The 27,221-nt window shown below is 40.1% G+C and overlaps 2 protein-coding genes across 6 annotated transcripts in view; both read right to left on the reverse strand.

The window, feature by feature from the left end:
- Positions 1 to 7: 7 nt before the first annotated feature.
- On the reverse strand, positions 8 to 10,297 carry c8b (complement component 8, beta polypeptide). The gene is made up of 12 exons (XM_057333052.1): positions 10,233 to 10,297; positions 9,781 to 9,901; positions 9,004 to 9,154; positions 8,243 to 8,384; positions 5,815 to 5,947; positions 5,476 to 5,673; positions 5,024 to 5,264; positions 4,802 to 4,930; positions 4,332 to 4,495; positions 2,802 to 2,955; positions 677 to 745; positions 8 to 182 (listed from the first exon to the last, which is right to left on the reverse strand). Exons 1-12 carry the CDS (start codon positions 10,295 to 10,297, stop codon positions 28 to 30), a joined length of 1,722 nt encoding a protein of 573 aa, XP_057189035.1. The 3' UTR covers positions 8 to 27.
- Positions 10,298 to 10,994: 697 nt separating this feature from the next.
- The window catches only part of dab1b (DAB adaptor protein 1b), a 33,517-nt gene continuing 17,290 nt past the window's right edge, over positions 10,995 to 27,221 (reverse strand). For 3 of the 5 annotated variants that reach the window (XM_057333061.1, XM_057333060.1, XM_057333062.1), the window contains exons 4-15: positions 23,230 to 23,328; positions 22,811 to 22,942; positions 22,602 to 22,724; positions 21,321 to 21,359; positions 19,831 to 19,896; positions 19,536 to 19,595; positions 18,661 to 18,717; positions 17,127 to 17,226; positions 16,503 to 17,033; positions 16,101 to 16,210; positions 13,361 to 13,476; positions 10,995 to 12,765 (exon numbers count right to left, since the gene is read on the reverse strand). In XM_057333061.1, the coding sequence (XP_057189044.1) occupies positions 13,402 to 13,476; positions 16,101 to 16,210; positions 16,503 to 17,033; positions 17,127 to 17,226; positions 18,661 to 18,717; positions 19,536 to 19,595; positions 19,831 to 19,896; positions 21,321 to 21,359; positions 22,602 to 22,724; positions 22,811 to 22,942; positions 23,230 to 23,328 (1,392 nt within the window). In that variant the 3' untranslated portion in view covers positions 10,995 to 12,765; positions 13,361 to 13,401. The remainder of the gene's footprint in view (positions 12,766 to 13,360; positions 13,477 to 16,100; positions 16,211 to 16,502; positions 17,034 to 17,126; positions 17,227 to 18,660; positions 18,718 to 19,535; positions 19,596 to 19,830; positions 19,897 to 21,320; positions 21,360 to 22,601; positions 22,725 to 22,810; positions 22,943 to 23,229; positions 23,329 to 27,221) is intronic. The other 2 variants (XM_057333064.1, XM_057333065.1) reach the window with 2 other exon arrangements.

The raw sequence follows: 27,221 nt of genomic DNA on the forward strand, positions 1-27,221 counted from the left end.
GTGGCGTGAGAAATGGTGGCGTGTAGTTCAGATGCAATCGGCAGATTCCTCTTGAGGTCCCAGACAGGTCATCCCGCCGCTCTGCGGGGCCGGATTGTCACACTGGCGTGTCCGGTGCTGGGTTCTCCCTGTACAGGCGGACCACGAAGACCAGCAACTCCAACTGGCATCTACTGCCAATGCTGGGCGTGTTTGTAAATAAAATATAATATCAACATGATAATACATATATAATCCAACATCATAAACGTAGTCCATGACGATGTCAAACAAACATAAGAATTGCATTTACTGTATAAACTGCGTTTATTGACCGCATTCGGACAGAATTTGAAAATTGCATTCAAACTTTTGATGGTGTTATAAGCATTACTTGATTTGCATAATCGAATTATCTGGTTGTGAAACAATGCAGACAGTGCATGCAAACATACACTGCTGTCAGAGCAAGTCAAATGCCATGCTGAGCTCTTGCGCTCCTCCTCGGAGTGTACACTTGGGTGTCATAATGTCACATAGACCTTATAGTAGTCTTCTGTGAATTGTGCACAAGTGTCGGCTTGGCAAGAGGGCACATTGGCACAAACCAAAACCCATGACAATGAGCTTTAAAGACGTACAGCATGAAAGCAGTGAAACCATAATATTACAACAGTCACGTGACACACAGACGCACCTTTTCTCTGGGTGATCTCACAGCTCACGCCTTTGAAACCGGGTGGACAAATGCACAGACACCTTGTGCCTAATAACAAAACACATAACTATAATTAAACAAAAAAACGTTTGACTTGACTTTTATTTTTGTCACGGTCAGTGTTGGGTGTAACTAGTTACTAAGTAATTAGTTACTGTAATTTAATTACTTTCCCCTTGAAAAAGTGTGTAATTTAATTACAGTTACTTACTGATGTAATTAAACGAAATACTGTGTGTAACATATGTGTGCGCAATAGTGGAAGTCTAACTTTAAAATCTGTGCTTTAATGTATAATTCTCACATTTGTAATTAATAATACTACTTTATGTCGTTTTATGTTATTTATTCGAATGAATTAAAAGAGCCGTTTCATGTCTATCCTTGAACTAATCACGGTTGATATAGGCTATTACTAAGTAATTAGTAATAAGTAATTAAATACTTTTTGGAGAGTAATTTGTATAGTAATCTAATTACACGATTGAATATGTAATTAGTAACTAGTAATTCATTACTTTTTCAGAGTAACTTGCCCAACACTGGTCAGGGTACAGGAGTAACGATCATTCTGTAAACTGGCAGCTCTTACGATATCAACATTTAGATCTTTAACCTGATCACAGGGCGACAATCTGGTTTGTGGAGTACATTCTGGAAAAACTTTTGAAGACTTAACTAGTGTCTCACTGTAAAGCCAACATACACTCACCTAAAGGATTATTAGGAACACCTGTTCAATTTCTCATTAATGCAATTATCTAATCAACCAATCACATGGCAGTTGCTTCAATGCATTTAGGGGTGTGGTCCTGGTCAAGACAATCTCCTGAACTCCAAACTGAATGTCAGAATGGGAAAGAAAGGTGATTTAAGCAATTTTGAGCGTGGCATGGTTGTTGGTGCCAGACGGGCCGGTCTGAGTATTTCACAATCTGCTCAGTTACTGGGATTTTCACGCACAACCATTTCTAGGGTTTACAAAGAATGGTGTGAAAAGGGAAAAACATCCAGTATGCGGCAGTCCTGTGGGCGAAAATGCCTTGTTGATGCTAGAGGTCAGAGGAGAATGGGCCGACTGATTCAAGCTGATAGAAGAGCAACTTTGACTGAAATAACCACTCGTTACAACCGAGGTATGCAGCAAAGCATTTGTGAAGCCACAACACGCACAACCTTGAGGCAGATGGGCTACAACAGCAGAAGACCCCACCGGGTACCACTCATCTCCACTACAAATAGGAAAAAGAGGCTACAATTTGCACGAGCTCACCAAAATTGGACAGTTGAAGACTGGAAAAATGTTGCCTGGTCTGATGAGTCTCGATTTCTGTTGAGACATTCAAATGGTAGAGTCAGAATTTGGCGTAAACAGAATGAGAACATGGATCCATCATGCCTTGTTACCACTGTGCAGGCTGGTGGTGGTGGTGTAATGGTGTGGGGGATGTTTTCTTGGCACACTTTAGGCCCCTTAGTGCCAATTGGGCATCGTTTAAATGCCACGGCCTACCTGAGCATTGTTTCTGACCATGTCCATCCCTTTATGACCACCATGTACCCATCCTCTAATGGCTACTTCCAGCAGGATAATGCACCATGTCACAAAGCTCGAATCATTTCAAATTGGTTTCTTGAACATGACAATGAGTTCACTGTACTAGAATGGCCCCCACAGTCACCAGATCTCAACCCGATAGAACATCTTTGGGATGTGGTGGAACGGGAGCTTCGTGCCCTGGATGTGCATCCCACAAATCTCCATCAACTGCAAGATGCTATCCTATCAATATGGGCCAACATTTCTAAAGAATGCTTTCAGCACCTTGTTGAATCAATGCCACGTAGAATTAAGGCAGTTCTGAAGGCGAAAGGGGGTCAAACACCGTATTAGTATGGTGTTCCTAATAATCCTTTAGGTGAGTGTATATTCAATCTGTAAAAAAGTTCAACTTTGACACCCAATATCAATGCAAAAAAAATACAGATCTCTTCCTTCATGTGCGCTGGAGTTTTTCTTTAACAATAACCTTCGGAGTTTAACCTTCCACTGTGACTCTTCGCCACATCATCTCACAGCTCATCTGTAAGTTACTGATCTCACCTTTGAGGACCGGCACGCCGTTATTGAGACAGGGAGAGCACTGGCAGGAACTGATTTCTCTCATGTACTCGGCCAGAGATCTTCTCAGGTTCTTCTTCAGAATGTTAGCGCTGGAGAAGTCTCGTGCCGACACCAGCTCGTACAGCGGTTCCACCTGTTGAAAACGTCACAACGTGATAACATTACAGCATTGTCAAAAAGACTTGTCACTCACTTTTGGCCACGGAGAATGAGAATAATGACTTCATTTTTAGGGTAGCGCATGTTTCAGACTGGGGATATATACTGCACAAGATGTTTGAAGTGCTTTTTGGCTGTTTGTGTGAATTCTTTCAGTGTATGACACCACTTATTATTGGGACAATGTGGAGACCTCAGCTCAGGCCCTGACCTTTAAACAGCACACCACACCACCCACGAAACCAGCCTATAGCTAGCAGGATAAGCATTCAAATAAAACCTTTTTAAGAGCTTCCTAAAAGCCCCAAACAACAAAAACCCCAATCACCCCACCCTACGCTCTTAAATATAAGGTGCTTAAAAGGTTCTTCACAGCGATGCCATAGAAGAACCATGTTGGTTCAACAGAGAACCATTCAGTCAAGGGTTCTTTAAAGAATCATCTCTTTATTCCCTGTTGAAAAAAACAGCATATTCTGGGTTAGGTATGTTTTGATGCTGGTTTGACCATCTTAAACCAGCTATGGACCAGCACATGACCAGCTATGGACCAGCACATGACCATCTTAAATCAGCATCAAAACATACCTAACCAGCATATGCTGTTTTTTTTAACAGGGTTACCTTTTTTATAATCTAAAGAACCATTTTCGCCAAAAAGAACCATTTGTGAAACAGAAAGGTTCTTCGGATGTTGGAGTTCTTTATGGAACCATTTAGACCAAAAAGGTTCTTCTATGGCATCGTGAAGCATCTTTATTTTTAAGAGTGTATGTGAAAATACACAGTAATACAGTAAATTGTCTCTGCACACAAATGTGACCGTAGACCACAAAACCAGTCATAAGTAGCACGGGTATATTGTAGCATTAGCCAACAATGCATCGTTTGGGTCAAAATGATCGATTTTTCTTTCATGCCAAAAATCGTTGGGATATTAAGTAAAGATCATGTTCCATGAAGATATTTTTACATTTCCTACCGTAAATAAATACAAACTTTATTTTTGTGAGTGGATGCTGTAAAATCCCGAACCAAAATGCCCGGAAACAAAACAAAAAATGCCCTACAAACTTCACTTCCCTTTCACAAATCCTAACAAACCATACATCAATAGAAAGCTTATTTATTCAGCTTTCAGATGATGTATAAATCTCAATTTATCAAAATTGACCCTTATGACTGGTTTTGTGGTCAAGGGTCACAAATTATTATTATTACATATGACATTACAGAAGCCATAGTCAAATTGCAATAAAATTGATTTAAATGTAATGGTAAAAAATGGATTTAGCCACAGCCCCACATCAATACCATCACGGTATTGGGAAGCGCCACCAGTGAGATTACCTTCCTGTTTAAAAAATCTGGATTATAGAAGACAGCATCGCCCCACAGCTGCATGTCACTTGGAGCTGGTAGTTTTTTTGCAGCTAGACGCGAAACACTCTCACTGTCACCTCCCCTCACCACGATAATAACGTCTTCCACGATTTCATTAGTTTTACTGGACTCTAAAGCACCAGAGAGAAAAACTGTATGTTCAGTGCGGTCAATTTAACAGAATATTTCAGATCATAACATTAAAAGAGTTTAACTTTTGCCAGTTGCATGCAAAATCTCAGACACCCCCCCCAAAATGCAGAAGAGCAAAAACATGTATAAGACAACAACGCACGCCATTGGTAGACACATAAGACCTAAACAAACAGAAATGTAGCACACATATACAGTAAGTGACTTTCTATCTATCTTTTGTAGACTCCACAATGACAAACTCCAGTTGTTTGACGTTAACTTGAAGCGTGACTTTGGCTCACCTCCAAACTCCTTTAGCAAGGCATCACAGCCACCACCTGAGACTCCTCCACTCACATACACTCCCTTTATGTTGGCCCCGAGTTTTAGACCAGCATTCACACATGTTTTAGCATCACTGAGGGTGTAGCCTGCAAATGAAGACAATACCCATACATTGAGTAGAAGCTCAAACTATGGCCTGATAGGTATTTCGAGGAACCTTCGTATCGTTGTTAGTGTACCCGCTTTCTCCAGTTTCTCTTCATTGAGGACGAGGGTATAGTCGAAGTTTCCCCCGAGCGTTGCCTCCTTGACAAAATGTGTCCCGTAGTCATGGTAGAGTTGCCGGTATTCTCCATATGTGTATTCCAGCGGCAGGGCATTAAGGCGGGACAGGAATTCTGGGTGTAACATCAAGTTTGAGGACTTCAACGCATAGCGTGCCACCACAAGTTCAGAGTACGCACGGACAAATTTCTTTTTCTGGGGACATTACAGAAAATGAAATCATGGGGGGGGCTACAACAAAAAACTGTAGTTTGGTCAACAATGCAAAACTGTCATATATTTGTTTTATTATAGCTTGGCAAGAACAACTCTGCAACAGACATTCCTACAGGAAATATTTAAAACAACATTCTGTCTCAAATTATATTGACCAATAAACATGATTAGAATGAAATGTAGGATGTACCATTTCAGAATAACGCCGCATCTTCTTCGCTGATTTCTTATAGTGGTGGTCATTGTACTTAAAACCGAACTCAAACACAGAAGGAATCTTTATTCCAATAGAAACACTGGTCTCGGACAGAGTTGATTTGCTTTCACTGCTGAAGTATTCACTGAATGTCTCAAACCCCTCCATTTTATAATCCAGGGAGCCTTTTGTCTGGGAAAAACAAAGGAAAACGGTTTCAATCAAAATGTTTGTTAGCCACATCTACGGTAACAACTTTTTCAAATAAGTAGCCTACTGTGGAAGCATGAAACTAGCAACATGCAATTCTGTGATTGCGTGTAAAAAACATGCCTCTATTGTGTACTGTTGTAGGTTATATGGCTTTCTGTATCGAACATCCTGGATAAAATGCGGCAGACATCCACCGGCATAGTAGCGGTTATCAAGCACCACTGCTTCTAGTTTGCCGTTCATGATGTTGATTCTAGAAATGAAGAAGAAATGTTTTCTATATATTTGGCAAAAAAGTAAGGTTGTTTGGCAGAACTACAGCACATAATAAATTCTGTCAGACTTTATTCAAGTGTGCTTGAATAAAAATAAAAGGTATACATTTAGCTTACTTTTTATGTACTTCTCAGAACAATATTTAAAACGACACTCGGTTAGACTTAAAGCGTCCGTGCAAGGGTGTTTCGTGCATTCTGACTTCTTTACACTGTTAAACGTGCTGTCTTCTCATGCTTGACGTAGTCAACTTGTCAAAAAAACGAGTTGGACGTATGACGTGGTATTTCTGTGCTCGAAACACTCCCCCAGCTTTCGTACAGGTTTCGGAAACCTTTTTTCGAAAATGAAAATCTGTTTCATAACAAGTCTTTTAGTCACTTATTGGACAATTCTACTGGAAAAGCACGCCCACGCGTCAACCCGCCAGAGTGAGAAGGAAGAGCACGCCCACGCGTCAACCAGGGAGAGCAGGAGAAGGAGCATGCGCACATGTCAACCAGCTGGAGCAAGAGAGAGAGAGAGCACTGCGTTTGCGAATTTCAGCTGTGTTTGTTTGTTCACTGCATTTGGGTGATGGAATGGATGTTATGTAAACGGTGGATATAACGTCCCAGTGCTATAAGATGCCAGACATGAACCGCACGCGGTAAGTCGTATGTCTGTGTTTTGTTGGCAATGGGTGCACTTGCGCACGTGCTTTAGTTTCGCACTCAAAGTTGACTACTGTTACACTAAAAGTATGCTTTAAAAAGCCTATGGGCCAGACTTTAATGATTGCCCTTCACTACTCATAACAATTAGTTTAAAGTAAGCAGTATTCTCGATGTATTAAATACAAGAGTTAAAGCACAAATAATGCATGTATAATGATAGACTGATACGAGAGCGCATCTGGTACTCAAAAAAACTCCACATGCTTTGGGTGCTCCAGAAGGGGGAAATGCAAATCAAGAAATGGATTCTTCTCAATAAATAAAAAGATTCTGTCATGATCCCTGTCTTTGTTCTGTCATGATCTGTTTCAGGTGCGTCTTGTTAGCCCTCTGGTTACCCTGTGTATTTAAGCCCTTAGCTGCAGCTAAATTCGCTCACTCGTTTCACTCATTCACTATTCTCTATATAGCGAATGCTAAATTGTCCACTATATAGGGAAGAGGTGAATGAAAATGAGTGAACAATTTCTTAAGTAATATATCCTGCGTCTGACAGTACTGTCGCGGACATTCATCATAACGCTTATATTACACCGTGTGGTGATTGTTTTGTAAAAAGGTAAAGTTCACTTTTACATTATTTGTCACGTTAATTGTATTCGTTTTTAATAAAGAGAACAAGACAAATGTTTGCCACGTTTATTTACTATTACATTTATTACGTTTAATAAAATTACTTGATATATTTAAACTAAAACACTGCTATATATAACATACATTTAATCTGTTTATTCTCAAAAAGTAGAAAATAACTATCAACAAGAACAAACATAAGTGTATAAACGTACATTTGCGGCATTAACGGTCACTCTTCTGCAGCTGATTCTAATCAGACGGTTGATTCGCGTTGCATCATGGGAAATATGAATGAGCGACGCTGCGTCTGAAATGTCCTACTTCCATACTATATAGTAGGCGAAAATGAGTATGAGTCATGAACAGTATGTCTGAAACCTCAGTATGCAAAAAACAGTAGGCGAGAAATACCCAGATGGTGTACTACTTCCGCCGAGATTGGTGAGTGTGGATCGGATGGACACGTCTCTATCCCATGATGCCACGGGAGCTGAGCAACGGTCACATTTCAAATGAAAATCAAATAAATATAGCAGAAAACTTTAAGGCGGGCGTCCGTTTTTAATGTAAGTGCCAATAAATTAATTTCTCGTGACTAAATTATTGTTTTTATAAACGCTCACGTGTAGGTTGTTGTTAATACATGAAAGGTCAAAGAGCATACGGGTCACATGACCATAAAACATGGCAGACGCAGTGTGTCCCAAATGTATTCATATAAACACCCACTCACACTATTCTGTTACTTTGTTTACTTTCATTAAAATTCTACTGCACGTGGAACCGCTTCCTGCCTGGATTACTCACGTTACAGATTCCATATCCGTTTATCCTTTAAATAACGCTTTTTTATATTGCCACACTTCTATGAGAGTGCCTGGATGCGGAATCTTTTTATTCTTTGGGAAGAATCCATTTCTTGACTTACAAATAATGCATGCTTGTCAATATTGAAAGTGTGATAGGTGTGTGTGTCAAACCCTTTGGCAAGGTTCTCGATTCCATAATATTCCTCAGTGGGCTGATTACAGGCTTTGTGGACTTTTTTACAGCCCTGTTCATCAGAGCCGTCCCCACAGTCATCATCACCGTTACAGCGAAGACCCTCCAACACACAGCGTCCTGTTAAAAGAGACACATCTCTCAAAACTAGTAGTAGAGTATCTATTCTTTATCATTTTAAATATGAATGACAGCTTCTTATGAAATGTTTTGCTTGTGTCTCAGCTGTCTTTCAGTTATAGTTAGATAAATGACCCTCAATCTAGCTACATGTTAGATTATCTCAACATCTTAAGGGTTATTGCATTTAAATATCTCTGCTGTCTTTCTGAAACCTCATATCTCCACATTTTGCGATTTTTTAAAATCTTTTGTCATCGTTATTATTAGTCATCCATTATGTTTGTTTTAACAGTTTTTTTGCAAATATCTAACCAATAAAAAGTATTTAAAAGTGTATGCAAATTGCAAATATCCCTGTTGAAAAAAACAGCATATGCGGGTTAGGTATGTTTTGATGCTGGTTTGACCATCTTAAACCAGCTATGGACCAGCGCATGACCAGCTTAAACCAGCAAACCAGCATGAAAACATACCAAACCAGCAGCTGTTTTCTTCAACAGAGTTGGACATCCGAAGTTTCAGAAGGACAGCGGAGATACGGAAAGACACAACTGATACCTATAAAAGATATAAGTTGTATTGGTTTTGGTGGGGACAATTGTGCGGTGATGAACACCTGTGGTGGTACAGCGGAAACCCTGACATGGAGGAGCTGGTTTCTGACAGGAGTATTGTGATGGAGGAGTGCACGACTCCTCCTGTCTGCCGTGATTCTCACACGATTCTCCTCCAAACTCAGATGGCCGAGTCAGCGTGGCATATCGATACTGAAAATAAAGAGAGAAACAAAGAGGCTTTAATGAACTCATTTGATCAGCGTTTGATCTAATCTGAGAAGATTATTTCAGTTTTCATAAATTGTGTAATGTAAATACATCGTCTACCCTGTTGAAAAAAACAGCATATGCTGGTTTGGTATGTTTTGATGCTGGTTTCCTGGTTTGTTCTGGTTTAAGATGGCCATGTGCTGGTTTAAGATGGTCATGTGCTGGTTTAAGATGGCCATGTGCTGGTTTAAGATGGCCATGTGCTGGTTTAAGCTGGCCATGTGCTGGTTTAAGATGGTCATGTGCTGGTTTAAGATGGTCGTGTGCTGGTTTAAGATGGTCGTGTGCTGGTTTAAGATGGTTGTGTGCTGGTTTAAGATGATCGTGTGCTGGTTTAAGATGGTCATGTGCTGGTTTAAGATGGTCATGTGCTGGTTTAAGATGATCGTGTGCTGGTTTAAGATGATCATGTGCTGGTTTAAGATGGTCATGTGCTGGTTTAAGATGGTCATGTGCTGGTTTAAGCTGGTCAAACCAGCATCAAAACATACCTGACCCAGCATGTGCAGTTTTTTTCAACAGGGTACTCATTTCAGTATTTTGTGCACAGTATGGTGATCACTCACTCTTTTCTTCAGGCAGGGGTCACAGCGTGTCCATGAAGACCATTCAGACAGTAAACAGTCCACAGGCTTTAGAGGGACTTTCGGAGCGTCCCTGTTCCCTGAACTGCACACTATTACAGCACTGACATATGAAGATTTCAAAAGAAAATCAACAAGAAGGGACGCGATAGATTAAGATCGCAAGCACCCTTCTGAGCGTTGGTAAAATCATTTTTGATAATTTGCAAAACACACATTTTGCTCATACGGTGAATTTGTTTTATCAACATTATGGCTCGAACCAAAGAATAAGACATCTCCATATTATTCCCAAAATATCATAGTAATTATCCATCAAATAAACTGAAAGAGTGTAATGAATGAACACATTTGCAAGCCTGAAAACAGCACTGGTAAGATAAGCAAAGTCACCCATCCAACTGCAGAGATACAAAATGAATAAATAATCCTACCATATAAAAGCCAGACAAAGAGTTGCTTTGCTGAAAGCTGAATTTGCTGTCAGAAAACACAGCATTTTTGCAAAGCACCAAGACGGACTCGAGTAGAGAACACAGTGACAGACTGTAAAACACTCAACCTTCCCATCAGCCCCTCCCCTCATCCGTACCAACATCAACACATTCAACACTGCCGTTCTGTTGTACACATCACATATGACCTAAAACATTTCAGCCAGCACATCGATTTTTGGTATTATCATTCCTGTGCAATATTGCAACGATTTTTAATCAGCAAACTTACAGAAGATTTGGACAACACTGTGTCCTGTAATGTGTTCTTAATGGGTAGAAGAAATCTAGAAGCCTTGAGAAGGTTTGTTATTTCAAGCCTTCACTTCTCGCAAATGAGTTGCTTCATCTCAAACTCAACAGAGAGAATCAATAGATTGTGTTTGTTTGAACTGCGTTTAAAGTAACCGTTGGACTTCCAGCTAAACATCAGTCTTCTTATTTACACTGAGCAGCACTTTTAATATTGTCTTTCAAACGGAGGTCTGGACAATATTGTTTTTGAAAAAAAAAATCAATTTAGCCCACTTGGATATACATTTACGTGTGCGTGTAAAAGATATGATCTTTTATCGGACCATTTATTTTATATTTTGATATAAAAATAGCACAATGCAGTTGAAAATAATTTCATAGCTTTCTATTAATTTGCGCAACGAGCAAGTACTTCCTGTTCAGAGACATATTCATTGAGGATGGGTTATAATCATGACAGTATGTATCAATCTTATGGTGTTTTATTTGTGACATCACATGACCTGGTGGCAGGTTTACTATGCGCTTCAAACTGTTCAACACTTACACCTCAGACAAGATACAAATGAGTACAAACTGCTAAGACGAAATATAAATGATATGAAAACAATCAAGAATGATCTGTGCAGTGACTCTTACAGTAACACGTAGTGCACTTTTTCCTCCAAAATACATTATGTTATTCAGTATTATATTATTGTCATGAGGATACGCACATTTTCACACAAATTCTCATGACCATAATTCAAAGGATTTCATTTATACCTGTCATTGTATTGTGTTTACTGTGTCAATATGCCATCTTTGTATTTTTAGTACATTTTTAGTTTAGTAATCAGCATAAATACAATTATATAACCATGAGTACTTTGCAATGTGCCTGTTATTCAGTTTTGTATTAAGAAACAAAAACGAACTGGACATGTTCTTGACAGATTTACTCGTAATCACAGATGTTTACATTAGACCAGTACATCAATGGCACTGGCAAAATCATATATCAAAAACATAAGAAACATATCTATCCCATGATGTAAACCTAAGCAAATTGACCCAATAACACACATCAGATGTCAGTTTTTCATTTATTTCAGTCGCTTTGCTAATATTCTCAGAAAAGCTCCCGACAGCACAGCTCTATGAATGTCACAGCCCGTGCACACGTATTTTTAACAACCGAACCGCTTTTTTTCTTAATCCCAAATATTAACATATATTCATATTTTCTTTTGTCTTTTCCTTTCTTATATAAGGCAAAGTAAACACGCTGATCTGATCTGTGGAGGGCAAAACTAAAAACGGCACTTCATTGCTTCAAGAACGTCTCAACGAAAAGAGTGACGAGAGAAGATTACTGCAATACAACAACAAAACTGAAGGGAAAAAATGAAAATATATAAATGTTTAAGACCGGACATATTCAAACAATTTCTGACACTTCAACGTTGACAATATCCAGACACTTTAGCAATGACACTGTTCTTGAATCTGCAGACCTCTGCTTTGATGGCATCATACAGAATGCAAACATTAACCCCCAAGAGTTACAGATATAAACACACAATATTGCTGTTATGAACCACACCGAGCTTTCAACATTGACAAGAGCAAATCTCATGGTGCAAAACCTCTTTGAAATCCAGCTGACGTTTTCCAAACCATATGGTCTCACAATACACTTAGATAGTAAAAAGTCACTTTTCTTTATTTCATAGTATCATTGTACGGTATAAAAGCTGGAAAATCCAAACAAGAACATTTGTCCTCCAGTTGTTTCTTAGCACAACCCTCCATAAAAAAAGAAAAGTTGAAGTTTTTGGCATCTCCATATTTCAAATGCACAGCTTCACGGTTAAAGTGAAACCCACTTCTGGTCACAGCAAACACGACCTTAAATCTATGAGCATTAGAATGGTTTTGCAGTCTCTGTAGACTTAAAAAACACAATTTGACCAATTGTGTAGTCCCGGTCAGATCACACTGCGCCAATGTTCTGTGACAGCTGCGTATTATTAAGAGAACAAATATTGAATTTCCTTAGTTTTTGAATGGTTGGCAGCTGGTAGAAAGTCCTTCTCTAAGTAAAGTTGCGCTTTATTCCAATAAAAACTCATTCTTCAGACGAAAATGAACCTTCAGCCACTTGTGAAATATTCCACAGAGCTCACTACAGGGTTACTGTGGTCTCTCAGCGCTGTCCTGCACGTCCAGACTCTTCCTGAAGATAGACAAATACATACATGGCTTTAGATGACACAGTTCTCACAGACTGGCACATTCATCATGAAACGTGTCATCTTCATGTTTCATGGGCAAAAACTAGATGCGACAGGCTCGCACAGGGGATTGTGGGATTGACAGCAGAGCAGAACACAAGACTTAAGGCCATTGCACATTGAGTCCGAAATTTCCGCACGTTAAAAAGTAAACATGAAGAATGTTGTCAACTGGAGCCGATTCACTTGCATTGGTGAAGAAGTGAATGGGGTCCAGTGCCGTTCGGTTACCAGCTTTCCTTAAAACATCTTGAACGAATGTAAAGAAAGTCAAAACGACAAGAGGGGGAGTAAATCCTTTTATTTTTGGGTGAACTCTAAGTTCTCCGTGTCAAAGTCTAAAATCAAATAAAGTCTCAGAGGATTCAGTATGAACTCAAATTGCTCCACAAATTTCTTCTGAGGCATTTTAGAAGAAGACACGGCAGAAGATTGTCATGACGCCTCTGAGCTATGGAAGAGAAACTTCTAAGCAATAAAGCGTTCCTCCGAGGTGGTTTAAAGAAAGTGTGACAGATCATTGGGTCACTATCGGACCTTGAGGAATGAAGGGAAACGTATCCAGAAGTCATCTGTACTCAGACATCTGGCTGGGAAGAGTCTGGTGGGTCTGTTGGCTGAACGTCAGTGATGAGAGGTTGAGAAGAGACCTTCTGTAATACAGAGACATTGAGATGAAATCTGTCTGACAGTCTTTTTCTATGGTATAACACATTCATGTTTAGTTTGATCAGTAGGTTGTGCCGTCACCCAATGTATGTGCCACGCTCAAGGCATTATTATTGAAATATCAGAATCAGATTCAGAATCAGAAGAGCTTTATTGCCAAGTGTGCTTGCACACACAAGGAATTTTCTTTGGTGTTGGAAGCTTCTAGTACAGACATTCAACACAATGACAATACAATATAATAAGATTTACAGTCTAAAAGATTCTAAATTGTGCATATATAAAATAAAGACTATTTTACAGAAAATGGGGGATAATAACATATAAGAGACATTGTACAGGGTAGTATATAGTAGAATATACATATTAACAGATTGTATGTACACTTGTGCAAATGGATAATTTAGTAAGTGTTATATACATGTATACATAAGCTGTAGATATAATAAGGCACTATAGTGCACACTATAGGAGTAGTGGAAGTGGAATATTGCTCTTAAGGAGCAGTTATCTGTTTAGGAGGGAGATTGCCTGGGGGAAGAAGCTGCTTCTGTGTCTGGAAGTCCTGGTGTTTGGTGCTCTAAAGCGCCGGCCAGAGGGCAGCAGATCAAAGAGTTTGTGTGCTGGGTGTGTGGAGTCAATGATGATTTTTCTTGCCCTGTTTTTCACTCTGGAATCGTACAGGTCCTGAAGTGTGGGCAGAGGAGCACCAATAATTTTCTCAGCACTACGAACTGTCCGTTGTAGTCTTCGTAGGTCTGATTTGGTGGCCGAGCCATACCAAACAGTAATTGAAGTGCACAGAACAGATTCGATGACCACTGAGTAGAACTGGGTCAGTAGCTCCTGTGGTAGGTTGAACTTCCTCAATTGACGGAGGAAGTATAACCTCTGCTGGGCCTTCTTTACAATGGAGTCTATGTGGGACTCCCACTTCAGGTCCTGAGAGATGGTGGAGCCCAGGAACCTGAATGACTCCACAGTATCCACAGTGCTGTCCAGGATGGTGAGGGGAGGAAGTGATGGAGGGTTCCTTCTGAAATCCACTATCATCTCCACTGTCTTGAATGCATTCAGCTCTAGGTTGTTTTGACTACACCAGGCAGCCAGCTGAGCAACCTCCTTTCTGTAGGCAGATTCATCACCATCTTGAATAAGGCCAATGACTGTGGTGTCATCTGCAAACTTCAGGAGTTTGACAGAAGGGTCTGTAGAGGTGCATTCGTTTGTGTAGAGTGAAAATAGCAGTGGAGAAAGAACACATCCTTGAGGAGCTCCGGTGCTGATGGTACATGTGCTGGATTTAAATTTTCCCAACCTCACTAGCTGCTGCCTGTTCGACAGGAAGTTAATAATCCACTGACAGGTAGAGGTTGGCACAGAGAGCTGGGAAAGCTTGGGCAGGAGGAGGTCTGGGATTATGGTGTTGAAGGCTGAGCTGAAGTCTACAAACAGGATCCTGACGAAAGTCCCTGGTCTGTCTAGGTGTTGTAGGATGTAATGCAGTCCCATGTTTACTGCATCGTCCACAGACCTGTTTGCTCGGTAAGCAAACTGGAGGGGATCAAGAAGTGGTCTGGTGATGTCCTTCAGGTGGGCCAGTACAAGTCTCTCAAATGACTTCATGACCACAGATGTTAAAGCAACAGGCCTGTAGTCATTAAGTCCAGAAATTTTGGGTTTCTTCTGTACAGGGATGATGGTGGAGCGTTTGAAGCATGAAGGGACTTCACACTGCTCCAAAGATCCGTTAAAAATATTAGTGAAGATGGGCGACAGCTGCTCCGCACAGACTTTCAGGCAGGAGGGTGAGACATTGTCTGGGCCTGGTGCTTTTCTGATCTTTTGTTTGCGGAAAAGCTGGCACACATCCTCTTCGCAGATCTTAAGTGCAGGTTGAGTGTCAAGAGGAGGTGTTAATGGTATTGCAGAGATAGGGTCAGGGCGGGTGTGAAGGGTGAGACTCTGCATTTCAAAACGACAATAGAAGTCGTTCAGGTCGTCAGCCAGTCGTTGATTACCCATAGACTGAGGGGATGATGGCTTGTAGTTGGTAATGTCTTTCAGGCCTTTCCACACCGATGCAGGGTCGTTGGCTGAAAACTGGTTCTTCAGCTTTTCAGAGTAGCTTCTCTTAGCTGCTCTTATCTCCTTTGTCAGTGTGTTTTTGGCCTGATTATACAAATATTCATAAAGCATGGCTGAGATCAACATTACTTTCTATGGTTGAATTGCAAAAATACAAATACAAAAAAACTTTACTAAGAACTGGACTGAAAATGAAAATGAGAGCAAATTCCGATACAGATCAGAAAAGCTTATAAAAGACCCGTGAGAGTAGTAACAAAAACCGACATTCAACAAAAACATATTTAAGTACAAAAAGCGCAGTATTTGATTTACTTTGATTTATTGTTGTATTATAGATTCGCAACGAATCTCTCAGTCCAAACAATGAATAACGCTTCATTACGTGAGGTCTTTATACAACCCTGAAGAAATAGTTCCGTGTATTATATTGCATTTCTGTCAATAGATCCTCCTAAAAACCCCGTATTGTTCCTTTAATTTAAAAAAATACTTTAGACAAAACAAACAAGGTTGTTACCGATTCTTCCGTTCCGTGGTTTGAGGTGTCGTTTGTGCTCAGGATTGATGGCGCTGTTGACGGGACATCAGCTACACGTGTGGAGTCCTGCTCAGGACCAGGAGTAGCACCTATAAATCAAATCAGACACAACAAGACTTTTTAAAAAGGTAAATAAACCGTTAACAGAATTTCCTAATATTTGTTTTGTCCCTTTTTGCTTTAATGACAGAATGAACTTAACCTGAGTTTGTCAAGTCCAGCATGATCTGAGAATGTTTAAAGTGTGCTCTAATGGAAGCACGCAAATAACCATTCTGTTTAAATATGTCAAATGTCCTTGTATATCACATAAACAGACTCGATTTGTGGTTGTTTATCTCTTACATTGACTTTGAGGGGAAATGAACGTTAAAAACTCACAAGAGTCAGCCGTGGACGGTGATATCGATGATCCTGGTGTCAAACTCATCTGAGAAAAATCCAGCTCACCGCAGCAGTCGTCCACTTCCTGTTTTCTGAAAGGCTGTGCAGGGTCTGCCGCAGCCTCCTGTTGCCCGGCGGTAACCTGAACGGTTGTCACCTCCCGAGAGTCCTCGCTTAGGTCGTCTTTAGATGTGCCGTGCCACGGGCTGGTGACGGCTGACGATGTGTCCGGGGGCTCACAAGAGTGGGGTCGCATGGCAGCGATCGGGACCAGGCCCTGAAGCACAGCGGCTGGGATTGGATGTGGCCCCATGCCCACCGTCTGGGCCGGTACGAAGGCCCACTGCTGCTGGCCGGTGGCTGGAGAGTGGAAGAGGTTGGCCTGACCCCAGATCACAGGCTGTCCTCCAGGAAGCATCTGAGCCACCTGCAACGGTGCCTGAATCCCGAAGGCCATCGGTGCAGCCTGAGCTGCGAAGGACTGTTGTGCCCAGTGGGCTGCCTGGAGAGCACCCATGCTCATATACCCTGAGATACACAAACATCATCAAAAACATCCAGGTAAAGTGTGACCGAGTAACTCGACAGAAAACGGTGGTTGCTACAGTAACAGTACTGTACCCGAGGGCACCGCTGGTGGGCTGAAATGGGTGAAGAGTTCTGGGTGGAGCTGTCGTCGTCTTCTTCCAGGATCCAGTGTGATAGCAGGAGATGCTGGCATCTGTGACAACAATGATAGTCACTGATTTGATAGAATAATAGAATTATAATATATTTATTTTGATCATTTACATGATATTTCCTATGTACTTTTTATACTATATGTATATGTATATGCTATGTATAATTAACATATAAATACAAATAAATTAAGTAAATTCATTTGCGGAGAGGGCCCAAATGGCTCTTTTGGTCGCAAATGTTGCCGACCCCTGTCCTAAATTAATGCAAAGAGTTGTGAAAATGGGAAGCGTATCAGAATTGCGCAGAGCGGCAGCTCTTAAAGGGGCGGCGTTCTTAAACCTGCTACTTAATGTTCTTCAAAGAACAAAAGAAAAGAGGAATTCAGTGTGTTTTGTAGCTTTAATGAGGATTCTTCTGAATTTCATTTACAATTTAGCATTAAAGACTGTCAAGTGTTTGAGAACTTCAGTCAATTTCTGTATATTTCCTACCTGTTGGACATAATAGCTCTCAATTATTCTCTACTTCAGTGTTGAACGGCTATAATTAATGTTACAATAAAGAAAATATCATCAATTTAATGGAGACATCAGTTGCAGTACTAATATCAGAATGCTGGCATTCATTCATAAAATGATGCTGTTAAAGAAATCTGTTGTTTCTGCATTAATTTGGAGATTAAATGTGAAATTATTAGAATGTAAAAGTTTATTTAAAAACATTAATGTTATGTGCGATTAATCGTGATTAATCACAGAAAAAAATGTGTGATTAATCAGATTATTTTTTAATCGATTGAAAGCGCTAAAAAAACAAACCCCTTCTTCTCTCCCAACAGGTATTGTCTTGCTTTGTGTAACCTGGTAACTTGTTATAGCACTTCCTCTTCTTGCACATTTTTCTAGGTGCGTTGGTGCCTCATCGAGAAGGAAATTGTTCTCAGTAACCGTGCGCGCACCGCGGGTCATTTGACTAGAGAAAGCAGCGCGGCTCGCGTTTTCCATGCGGTTTTAGACGCGAAATGTGAATCTCCCCTAAGTGTAAATGTACTTTACCCCGATTCACAACCATACGATTTTATTGGAAATGCTAGTTTGATATCGTTTGACTTCATCTCACATAAGTACGTAAAATAACCTGCATCTTAAAAATGTAATTTTGTTGTTTTATTGTATATTTTGTTTTTTGGTTGTATTCTCTTCTTGTGTTTTCCTTGCATATCCTATATTGGAGACAAACCCGACCCATTCTGGGTTGTTTTAGGCCAAAATGCTGGGTTGTTTTAACTAATTGTTGAGTGAGATATGAAACATGAATATTTTCTGACCTAGCGCTGGGGCAATTTGCATGGTACCTAATGTTTTTTAATACCTAGTGTACAGTATGATTCACTGTGACAGTTGTGTAGTGTAGTCCAGCCATAAGACAGAACACATGAGCATCGCTTGAGGATCTCCTGAGGTTTACTTACAGAAAGAATGTCCGGAGGGGTGGCCATGTCACCAAAAAGATCAAACTGGTTTATATTCTGTAAGACAGGCAAAGAAAGGTCAATTCCACCAATAAGCAGTGCTTTGACATGTGAGCATTTGTGATCGTTGATGAGATGAAAGCAGCTCTACTGTAGATACGTCACAATGACTGAATGATAACGTCAACTACTCAACACATTCCAACATAAACAATATGAACAACAAAGAGAACAAGAACTAAAGTGAATGTCCATGCAGTCAGAACCAAACGTGTTCGCCAAAAATGAAAAACGTAATCTCAACAGATTCAAGCACGATCAATGTTTGAGGTGTGCGAGGGAGGTTTGTATAAAGCACTCGATAGGCTCCAACTGAACCAACAGACAAGCAATAACACTTTGTGAAATGGGCTGATAGCAATGGTTTAGCATGGATTCATTCTGTTCTGACCGACCGAAGCCTGCTTGAGATTTTACAATGATGTATGTTCCCTTCTTATGATGCTTTTCCATGCAATCGTTGAAGTACGTATGCAGCTAATCATCAATAAACATTTATACTAAACGCAAGAAATCTCTCTACAATAGTTGCATGATTTTCAAAAGTATTATTAAATCCATGCAGTACATCCATACAAGAGATGAAATCCACAAACAAACCTCTCATGAGAATCACTGCTCGGTTTCTCCTCGCCTGTTGCGCTTTCGTACAAAACTTGAACTCTGGACAACTTGTCGTGGCTTTATAACATTTGTTTTCGCTACAAGATTCGTGAAAGGTCTTTGAAAGCACACGAGGAGGAGGACATTGAGAGGTTTGCTTGAGGATGGAATGGGACGGGGTGGGTGAAAGTTTGATGTACTAGAACACCTACAGTCTTAAAATGGCATTTGGGAACGTCATACACCCCTTCTTTCTGCTGACTTGTGGGGACCTAAAAATGATAATATATTATGAAAACATGACTCTTACCGCACTCCAGGACTATATACACTGGGGATTCAAATAAACAAATCAAGCAAAAGCTATTACATGAGAAAACTTACTAAGAAGTCTTTGGATGAAACTACTGATAGTATCAGTTTTAAGGATAAAGGATGTCTATTGTTTGTATGTGATACTATAACCGTAGAGATGTGGACGGAGAAGGGAGGGGCTTAACAAAGTACCTGGTAAACGCTCTCTTCTGATTGGTGGCCACGGAGGGGTTCGTGTCCGGCTTCAAACACAATGTACTACGAGGGGTTGAGAAAGAAAATGAGAAAGGCCCCGCAGGGAACCGATCAGACAGACAACAACATTCAATACTGACCCGTCATTTTTGCCTTGAACAATGAATATCTGTGGAGTCTTTAATCTTCTATTCTATTCTCAGATTTCTTTCTGAGAAAAGACCCCAACGTAAGCAAAGTTGATATCTAATCCTCTGTAATATGTTATCAGAGCTATGAAATACAGTATAAGATCAATCTCTTTGATACATCTCATTTTCAACGGTGGTAAAAATCTTTTCCAGACTGGACTTTTTCGCCCCATTATAAATTGGTGCACAAGCTTCAGAGCTCAACTAAACAAGACTTTTTGAGAGTTTCCACCTTCGGCGAGAGAGAGGAATGAATGTTAAAAGACAGTTAAGGTTGTCTGTATTCAGCGTGAGCTAAAGAGCACTGGGTTGAAAAGATTACACCACACCCGGTGTATAAATAAAACATACAGTACACAAAACATGACGGCACACCAATGCACTAGCAATGACAGGAGCTGAATGGTTAACAGAGGAGTACTACATCAAAAAATATTGAGAACATTGAAATGAAGGGGTTAAATGATAACAAAATCAAGCCGTATGTGTCAGTTCAACATACATGACATGCTCTTTTAAACCTGGCTCAGATTACAGGAGTTTTAATCTGGTTGCAGCACACACGCAAGGAGAATCTTGATAGATTCTCTTAGTTAAAATCTTAACCATGCTCAAACAAAATCTTTGACATTTCTGTCACATCACACACTACAAGATCATTTTAAGATTATTGTACCAGAGGACGCGCGTATCACGTGATTTCACCGGAAAGCAGATGTAAATAATGTGATGACATGGGGACATCTAGTGGTAGTATGGCGTTATGTCAACTGGTGGTCATACAGGGATGTTAAATAAAGTTGTGTGAGGTCAGCTCGTGTTCACCGTGTATAATACAGAACACAACGGACATTGCGAAGCGACAACTTTAAGGACGAGGTATTTGTTATGTCGCCACATTTCAACAAGCTGTTGAAATCTGTACATCTCCGCTATCCAACGCACTGCATTTACATTATTACTGTTCGGTCAGTCACTCCGTAATCGAGCAGTCTTGTCTCTCATTGGTTGTTGTAAATGTACCGACGTCATCAGCCCGATTTGAAATCCTAAATATCAAACATGTTTGATATGATCGGGGCGGCCCCGATTGTTCTCGGAGCAGATCGGGATGCGTAAGATTTGATCTGTGAATGCCTCACATTACATGATAATCTGGACCGAACATCGGCCATGGATACGATTTTTTCAAAGATTCTCACGAGGGGTAAAATCTGGCCGAGAATCCTGTAATCTGAGCCAGGCGTAATTGTTCAATGTAACTGCTGAGGCCTCTGAAGTGTGAATCTTGCTCACCTGATAAATTGGATCATCAGTCTCATCTTCCAAAATGGTCTGCACCAGCCACGGAGATAAACAAGCATAATTATTAAAGCATTTAGGTAAAGAAGAAATATTTAAAATACTAGCAATATTATTAAAAAAATGTTGCTCTATATTTCGTTTGGCATGAGTATTTTCACTATTTTCCACACTTCTATATTATGTATATTATTATACTTCCGTCTTATGTAATAAAAGCAATTGTTAAAGGCACAATATGTAAATTTGGACCGCTAGATAGTGCACTTTCAAAACAACAACAGCACCAAAGGAAAAGCTTAATGACGTCATGCAGGAGAGTGGAATGATGGAAGATGTCGTTTTCACCATCCAGAGGCGTATGGAGATCGCCCATCATATTCACGGACGAGGTAATGAATTAATTTATTACGTTTGATAACATAATTTTATGTCATCGTAATTAATTAGCTGCAAGAAACGTGGAATGTAATACTACGTTAGCCCATCACTGATATTTGACTTTGTCAAATAATTTGGTAGTGTAATGCTGCGTAAAAAACAGTCATACAGTCGTCGTTTAAAAAGTAAATTTGAACGAACCCACAGTATTTACAAGTAACGTTACTGGCTACATATTTTTGTGCAACACATACTGTGTTTAATTACACTGCCATAGACTTGTTCACCAGACTTGATAAAAAGCGTTACTGAATGCGAGAGCAAAGTCTCTGTCGAGTCCAAGTTGGTCGCGAAGCTCTCTCCATTTCAAAAACGCCACACCGATATTAATCCTTGTTTTATACCTACATCTGTCCATAAACCTGCTTGCCTCATTTGACTGACGTTTACATTTTTTAGGATTTTCTTTACTCGCCAACAAGTAATCATGATCCATAACTGAACATAAAACAGCTGCGTCCCAGATGCTGTATAACCGCCACTTCCGTATTTGCGCATTGCAGTAGTTTCTACAACCGGAAACTGAGGATAGTGCGGATATTAAGTCACTGATATGCGACAATTACAAGGGAGAAAAGGGACGAGCCATTATTTAAAATAGGAATTTCTCTGGATTTGCACATTCTTGGGAACATTTGGGATAATGTTAGTACACAACTGCATGAACTATATCACACTGTGCAAGTGTTTTTTGGATATTTCATAACAAAATTATTACATATTGTGCCTTTAACAAACGCAAAGATGCTCTCAGAGTAATGCAAAAGCAAATCAGCCCCTGCAAAACATCTACCACAACTTTGAAAGTGACAACACGTGTTTGATCTACGGTACCTGATAGACGGCTTGCTCACAGTGTTTCTGATCTTTCTGAGACTTTTTTTGAGACTCCTCCCTCTGTTTGATGTCATAGACGAGGGTGAACAGGTCCCGCAGGTCCAGAATGACTGGCTCCGCCTACAAGAGAAAGACATGTGAGGTTAAAGGCTTCAAACCGTCAAGAGTTATAATGTTAGGAAAGGTAAGAATAAAGAGGCACTAACCGAATGGCTCGTCTTGATGGCTACAAATTTGTGGTTGCCTTTCTTTCCGCACACGTAGCCGAAGGCCCGATGGTCCCTTGTGTCTTTGGCAATATAGGAGATCTCATGGACCGAGTGGTGGTGTTGTAAGACCTGTGGATTCATAGAGTTATAACTTCATCATACAAGCGGCCAGCAAAACATATACTGTATGTAAAACCAGTTTGCATTTGATTGAATGTCAGTAGATGCTAAGGCGTCAGGGATCTAATGTTTTTAACACTATTGTTTCTTCACGATAGTGTTTAATGCATTGGAAAAAGTGTGTCATGTAAAAAGCCAATTTACCACTATGAACTGAAAACTAAAAACAACTGACGGGTAAGGAGTAAAATGTGCATGTGTAAATCACCAGAATAAATGGGCTTCTTCCAACTCACCCCTGATCTCTCATCATAAATCTTGATTCCACCGAAGGACACAGTCAAGAAAACTCTCTGTTTATGGTTCCCTTTCGATCGTGCCGAGGCAGCGATTCCCTGTGGCAGTAAAAAGAGAAGAATGAACAGATCTGCAGGAAAGGGAAATTCTCATCTCCTCAAGCAGTTTGGATAGGGGATGGATGCAAAGGTTACATAAGTGACACATGTTCTGGTCAGAATCATTTGATAAGGTGGCTTTTGTTCCTTTGCGTTCAGCACTACAAAAGAGTGGATAGAGATGTGTCTGAATGGAACAGACAAAGATCCTGCTGACTGAAACTTTTCAAGTCGACTTTTTCATTTTCTTGGTCTTTTGTTGTATAACGAAAAGCAATCCTTATTACGTTCTGTGGGTTTGATCATCTGACGTCTCGCTCAATCCAACGCTTAACATCTTAATAAACGCATTCAGAGCTGTCGATGCCAGTGGTCTGTGCTCTCCTTTAATGAGCTGTCAAAGCCTGTTTCAACACCGACTCGAGAACAAAGAGAGAGGAGCGGTGACGAGATGGACTGCTGGATCTGTTAGCCGCTCACACATTCAGTAGATTAGTAATCCATGGCTTTGTGGAAATGCTATTGGAAATCCATTGCTCTTTGACCCTTAGAAACCTGCGACCTGAAACAAACCGTTCTGTGAAGAAAACTGGTCACTGATCCATCTAGACAATCACAGCACAATGCAATACATGTATATGAACTATATTTAATCCGTTTTCAGTCAGTTAATTACTGTACTTGCACCTTTTACAGATAAAGCAGTACCAGAATGCATTGCAACAAGCTCAGTGAAAAAATGTATTCGAGATGTAATAAATAAGTAATAAATAATTGAGCATTAAAATTAGGGAACCAGAATATATTATCGGCCGATAAATGGTCATATTTGATGTTTATCTGGCTGATATTTTAAAGTCGACAAATTACAAAGTATTTGAATATCAGACAATATATTGGTTCTCGGCTTCCAATGTTAAAGAATGATCAGTTATCGTTATTAGTGCACAATCTTTTTCAAAGGGCCGATTCATTAGCTCTGCCCCTTCCTGTTGATGCACTAGGATGTAGTAACGAAGGAGATAATGTACAATATTTACGAACCTCGCTCTGCAGAGCAGTTTGTTCCTTTAGGACTACTGTAGAAACAACACAGTGAATTCCATGCAAGGGGACCCGCGGTGTACGTAGATAGAAATAGCTCGTTCTAAGGTTATAATGCAATATTGCTCGAGTAGGAGTGTGATAGTGCTCTTATATCAGCATGACTGTGATTAGGAGGCAATCACATCCGCTGATATTAGAGCACTATCACACGACTACGAGAGCGATATTGCATTTATACAACAGTTCAACAGCACAAGTTTATAGATATATCAGAAACCGTGGTGATACTGGTGGAATATCTCATGGCTCTCAGCCAATCAGATTCAAGAACCAGAAAGAGCTGTTGTATAATAAAATAATAACACTTCATTATGTAAGGTCTTTATACAACTCAACTCAACTCAACTTTATTTATATAGCGCTTTTACAATTTTCATTGTTACAAAGCAGCTGTTGACATACAACTCTGAAGACATACTGTAGTATTGTACAGTGTTGGGCACATTACTTCGAAAAAGTAATTAGTAGTTAGTAGTTACTTCTCACAAATAGTAATTGAGTTAGTAACTGAGTTACATCATTATAAAAGTAACTAATTACCAGGGAATGTAACTATTGCGTTACCTTTTAAAAAATGTTCAAATATGACAAATAACTTGGATGCCCCCAATATTAAATATGTTAAAGAGTAGATAACTAGGGATTTTTAAGGTCCTACTTTGGTTTATGGAGTGTCCAACAACAGGTTTATGTACATAGAAGGTGTAACAACTCTATTATTTCGTAACAATAGGTAGTTATTCTTACCGTACTTCTTGACTGACTCTCAAATGGTTCGTTCCGCAATTCATCTGTCTAATCCCCTCCTTTCCGCTAGCCTAGTCTGCTGTGATTGGTCAGATGGTCTAGTTTGCTGTGATTGGTCTACTGCGAATGAGGCTCACGAGCTACAGTGTTTGGGGGAGAAGAGTGAAGTTTTGGAGGGGCAAAACGTAGGCGTAACCTAGCAAAACGTAACCTAGCAAAACGTAGGCGGGGACTACATGTAGCGACGTAAATCTGTGGCGGTTGGCGAATCGGACTAGGGACGACTCGTTTGCGTGATTCAGAGTCGACTCCCTTTTTTCCAAGCCAATAACTTTATTCATTCACCTTCGGATTTACAACTTGGCAGACTGCTCACTTTCAAACACGGCAACATTACACACTGCATGACATGTCACTTTCATCATCTCATGTTATGTACTCTTTAAATAAATGAAATGAAAACTAAATAGAAAAAAAAATTGTATTAAACATTGTACACTAATCTAGACTATTTTAATGTTGCTGTGGGTCAATGTGAGAGACACCTATTAAATTCAATATTTTATATATCAAATTCAATATATTTTTATTGTAAATATTTTAAATATTATCATTACTATACTTGAACCACAACTGGTCAACAAATAAGTCAAAAAATAAATTATGCTTCTAAAGATATGTACCAACTTCATTTTAAAACGAAAACTCAGCTTTCAAAGGGAAACGTATTGTCATGACTCTGCCTTATCTTGTCATGGTTTTCTTGGTCTTGTGGCAGAGTCATGACAAAGCCTTTGGTTTTGTGTGGAGAGGAACAGATTATCGTCATTATTGACATAATATGCGTCCTCTCCGGTCTTGTCATTGGCCCCGCCCCTCTCGTTCCCTGTATAGCCTTCCTGCCCTGTCTCATGTTCCTCACCTGGCCCTTGTTATCGTCCGTTGTTAGTTACCCTACATAATGCCCTTGTGTTTATTGTCCTGTGCTCGTGCGTTGTGCTTGTATGCGTGTCCGCTTGTGCTTGTTGGTTTGCTTGTCCTTTGAGATTCTTACCTGTGTCTCTGGAATACCTTGTCGTGTTTTTTCTTTATCATTTAGCTAGTCTTGTTCCTGTCACTTTAGAGTTAGTCCAGTTTTCTTGTTCTCCTGTCTCCTTTGTTTTTGCCCCCACGTGGGAAGTCTTTTTGTTATACCGCCTTGGTTACGTTTTTCCCCATTGTGGGTGTTTTGTTTCATGTTAATAAATCTGTTAACCCCTTCACTGCCGCTGCCTGCATTTGGGTTCTTCTCCCTCACACAACCGTGACGCGTATGGACAAGGTCTTGCCACCGACGTGGAGCCTCTTTCTATCTGGGTAGAAGTTGCACGTTACATACACATTCCTTGTGTTTCACCATGACGAGGGAAAAGAAGTGCTTATATAGGCATTGGTGTACTCTGTGTGAAAACCTGCCCTACTCTGCCTCTGGTTGGCAAAAGAAGAAATTGTACTTTACCTTTGCCAATCATCATCAGTTATGCGGTTATCTCCCACCCCACTCACACAAAATCAGTTGAAAAAAACTTTGCAGGTCCTTTTTCTCCTTTGGATGAGAGCCCACTTGGATGACAATCAATTATAGTAACGCTGCATTTTATCGTCAGTAACGGCGTTGTAACGGGCGAAACTGTAATTCATTTGATTACTCGTTACCGTTATTCCCATCACTGGTAATGTATATTGTATTGCATTTCTGTCAATAGAACCTCCCCCTAAAAATGTAACTTGCTAATATTAACTATTAAAATCACTTTTTGTGTGGCATGCTTGAATGACATTTAATGGTTTTGCCAGAGCTTTCCAATCCGTCACTTATAAGATTTCATAGCAGCTCACTGGATTTGGAAACAGAACTACGTCATACTGCGTCCAACAGCATCACACATAGGGATCTAGTTTTATAAAGGTCGGTTTTTCAAGGACAGACCAGCACGGAGCACTGAGAGGGTCAACAGTGTCATAACGCGATCCTGCTTCAACTCCATAATTATTGTTGT

This window comes from Triplophysa rosa, linkage group LG5, assembly GCF_024868665.1.
Source record: "Triplophysa rosa linkage group LG5, Trosa_1v2, whole genome shotgun sequence".
NCBI classification, from domain to species: domain Eukaryota; kingdom Metazoa; phylum Chordata; class Actinopteri; order Cypriniformes; family Nemacheilidae; genus Triplophysa; species Triplophysa rosa.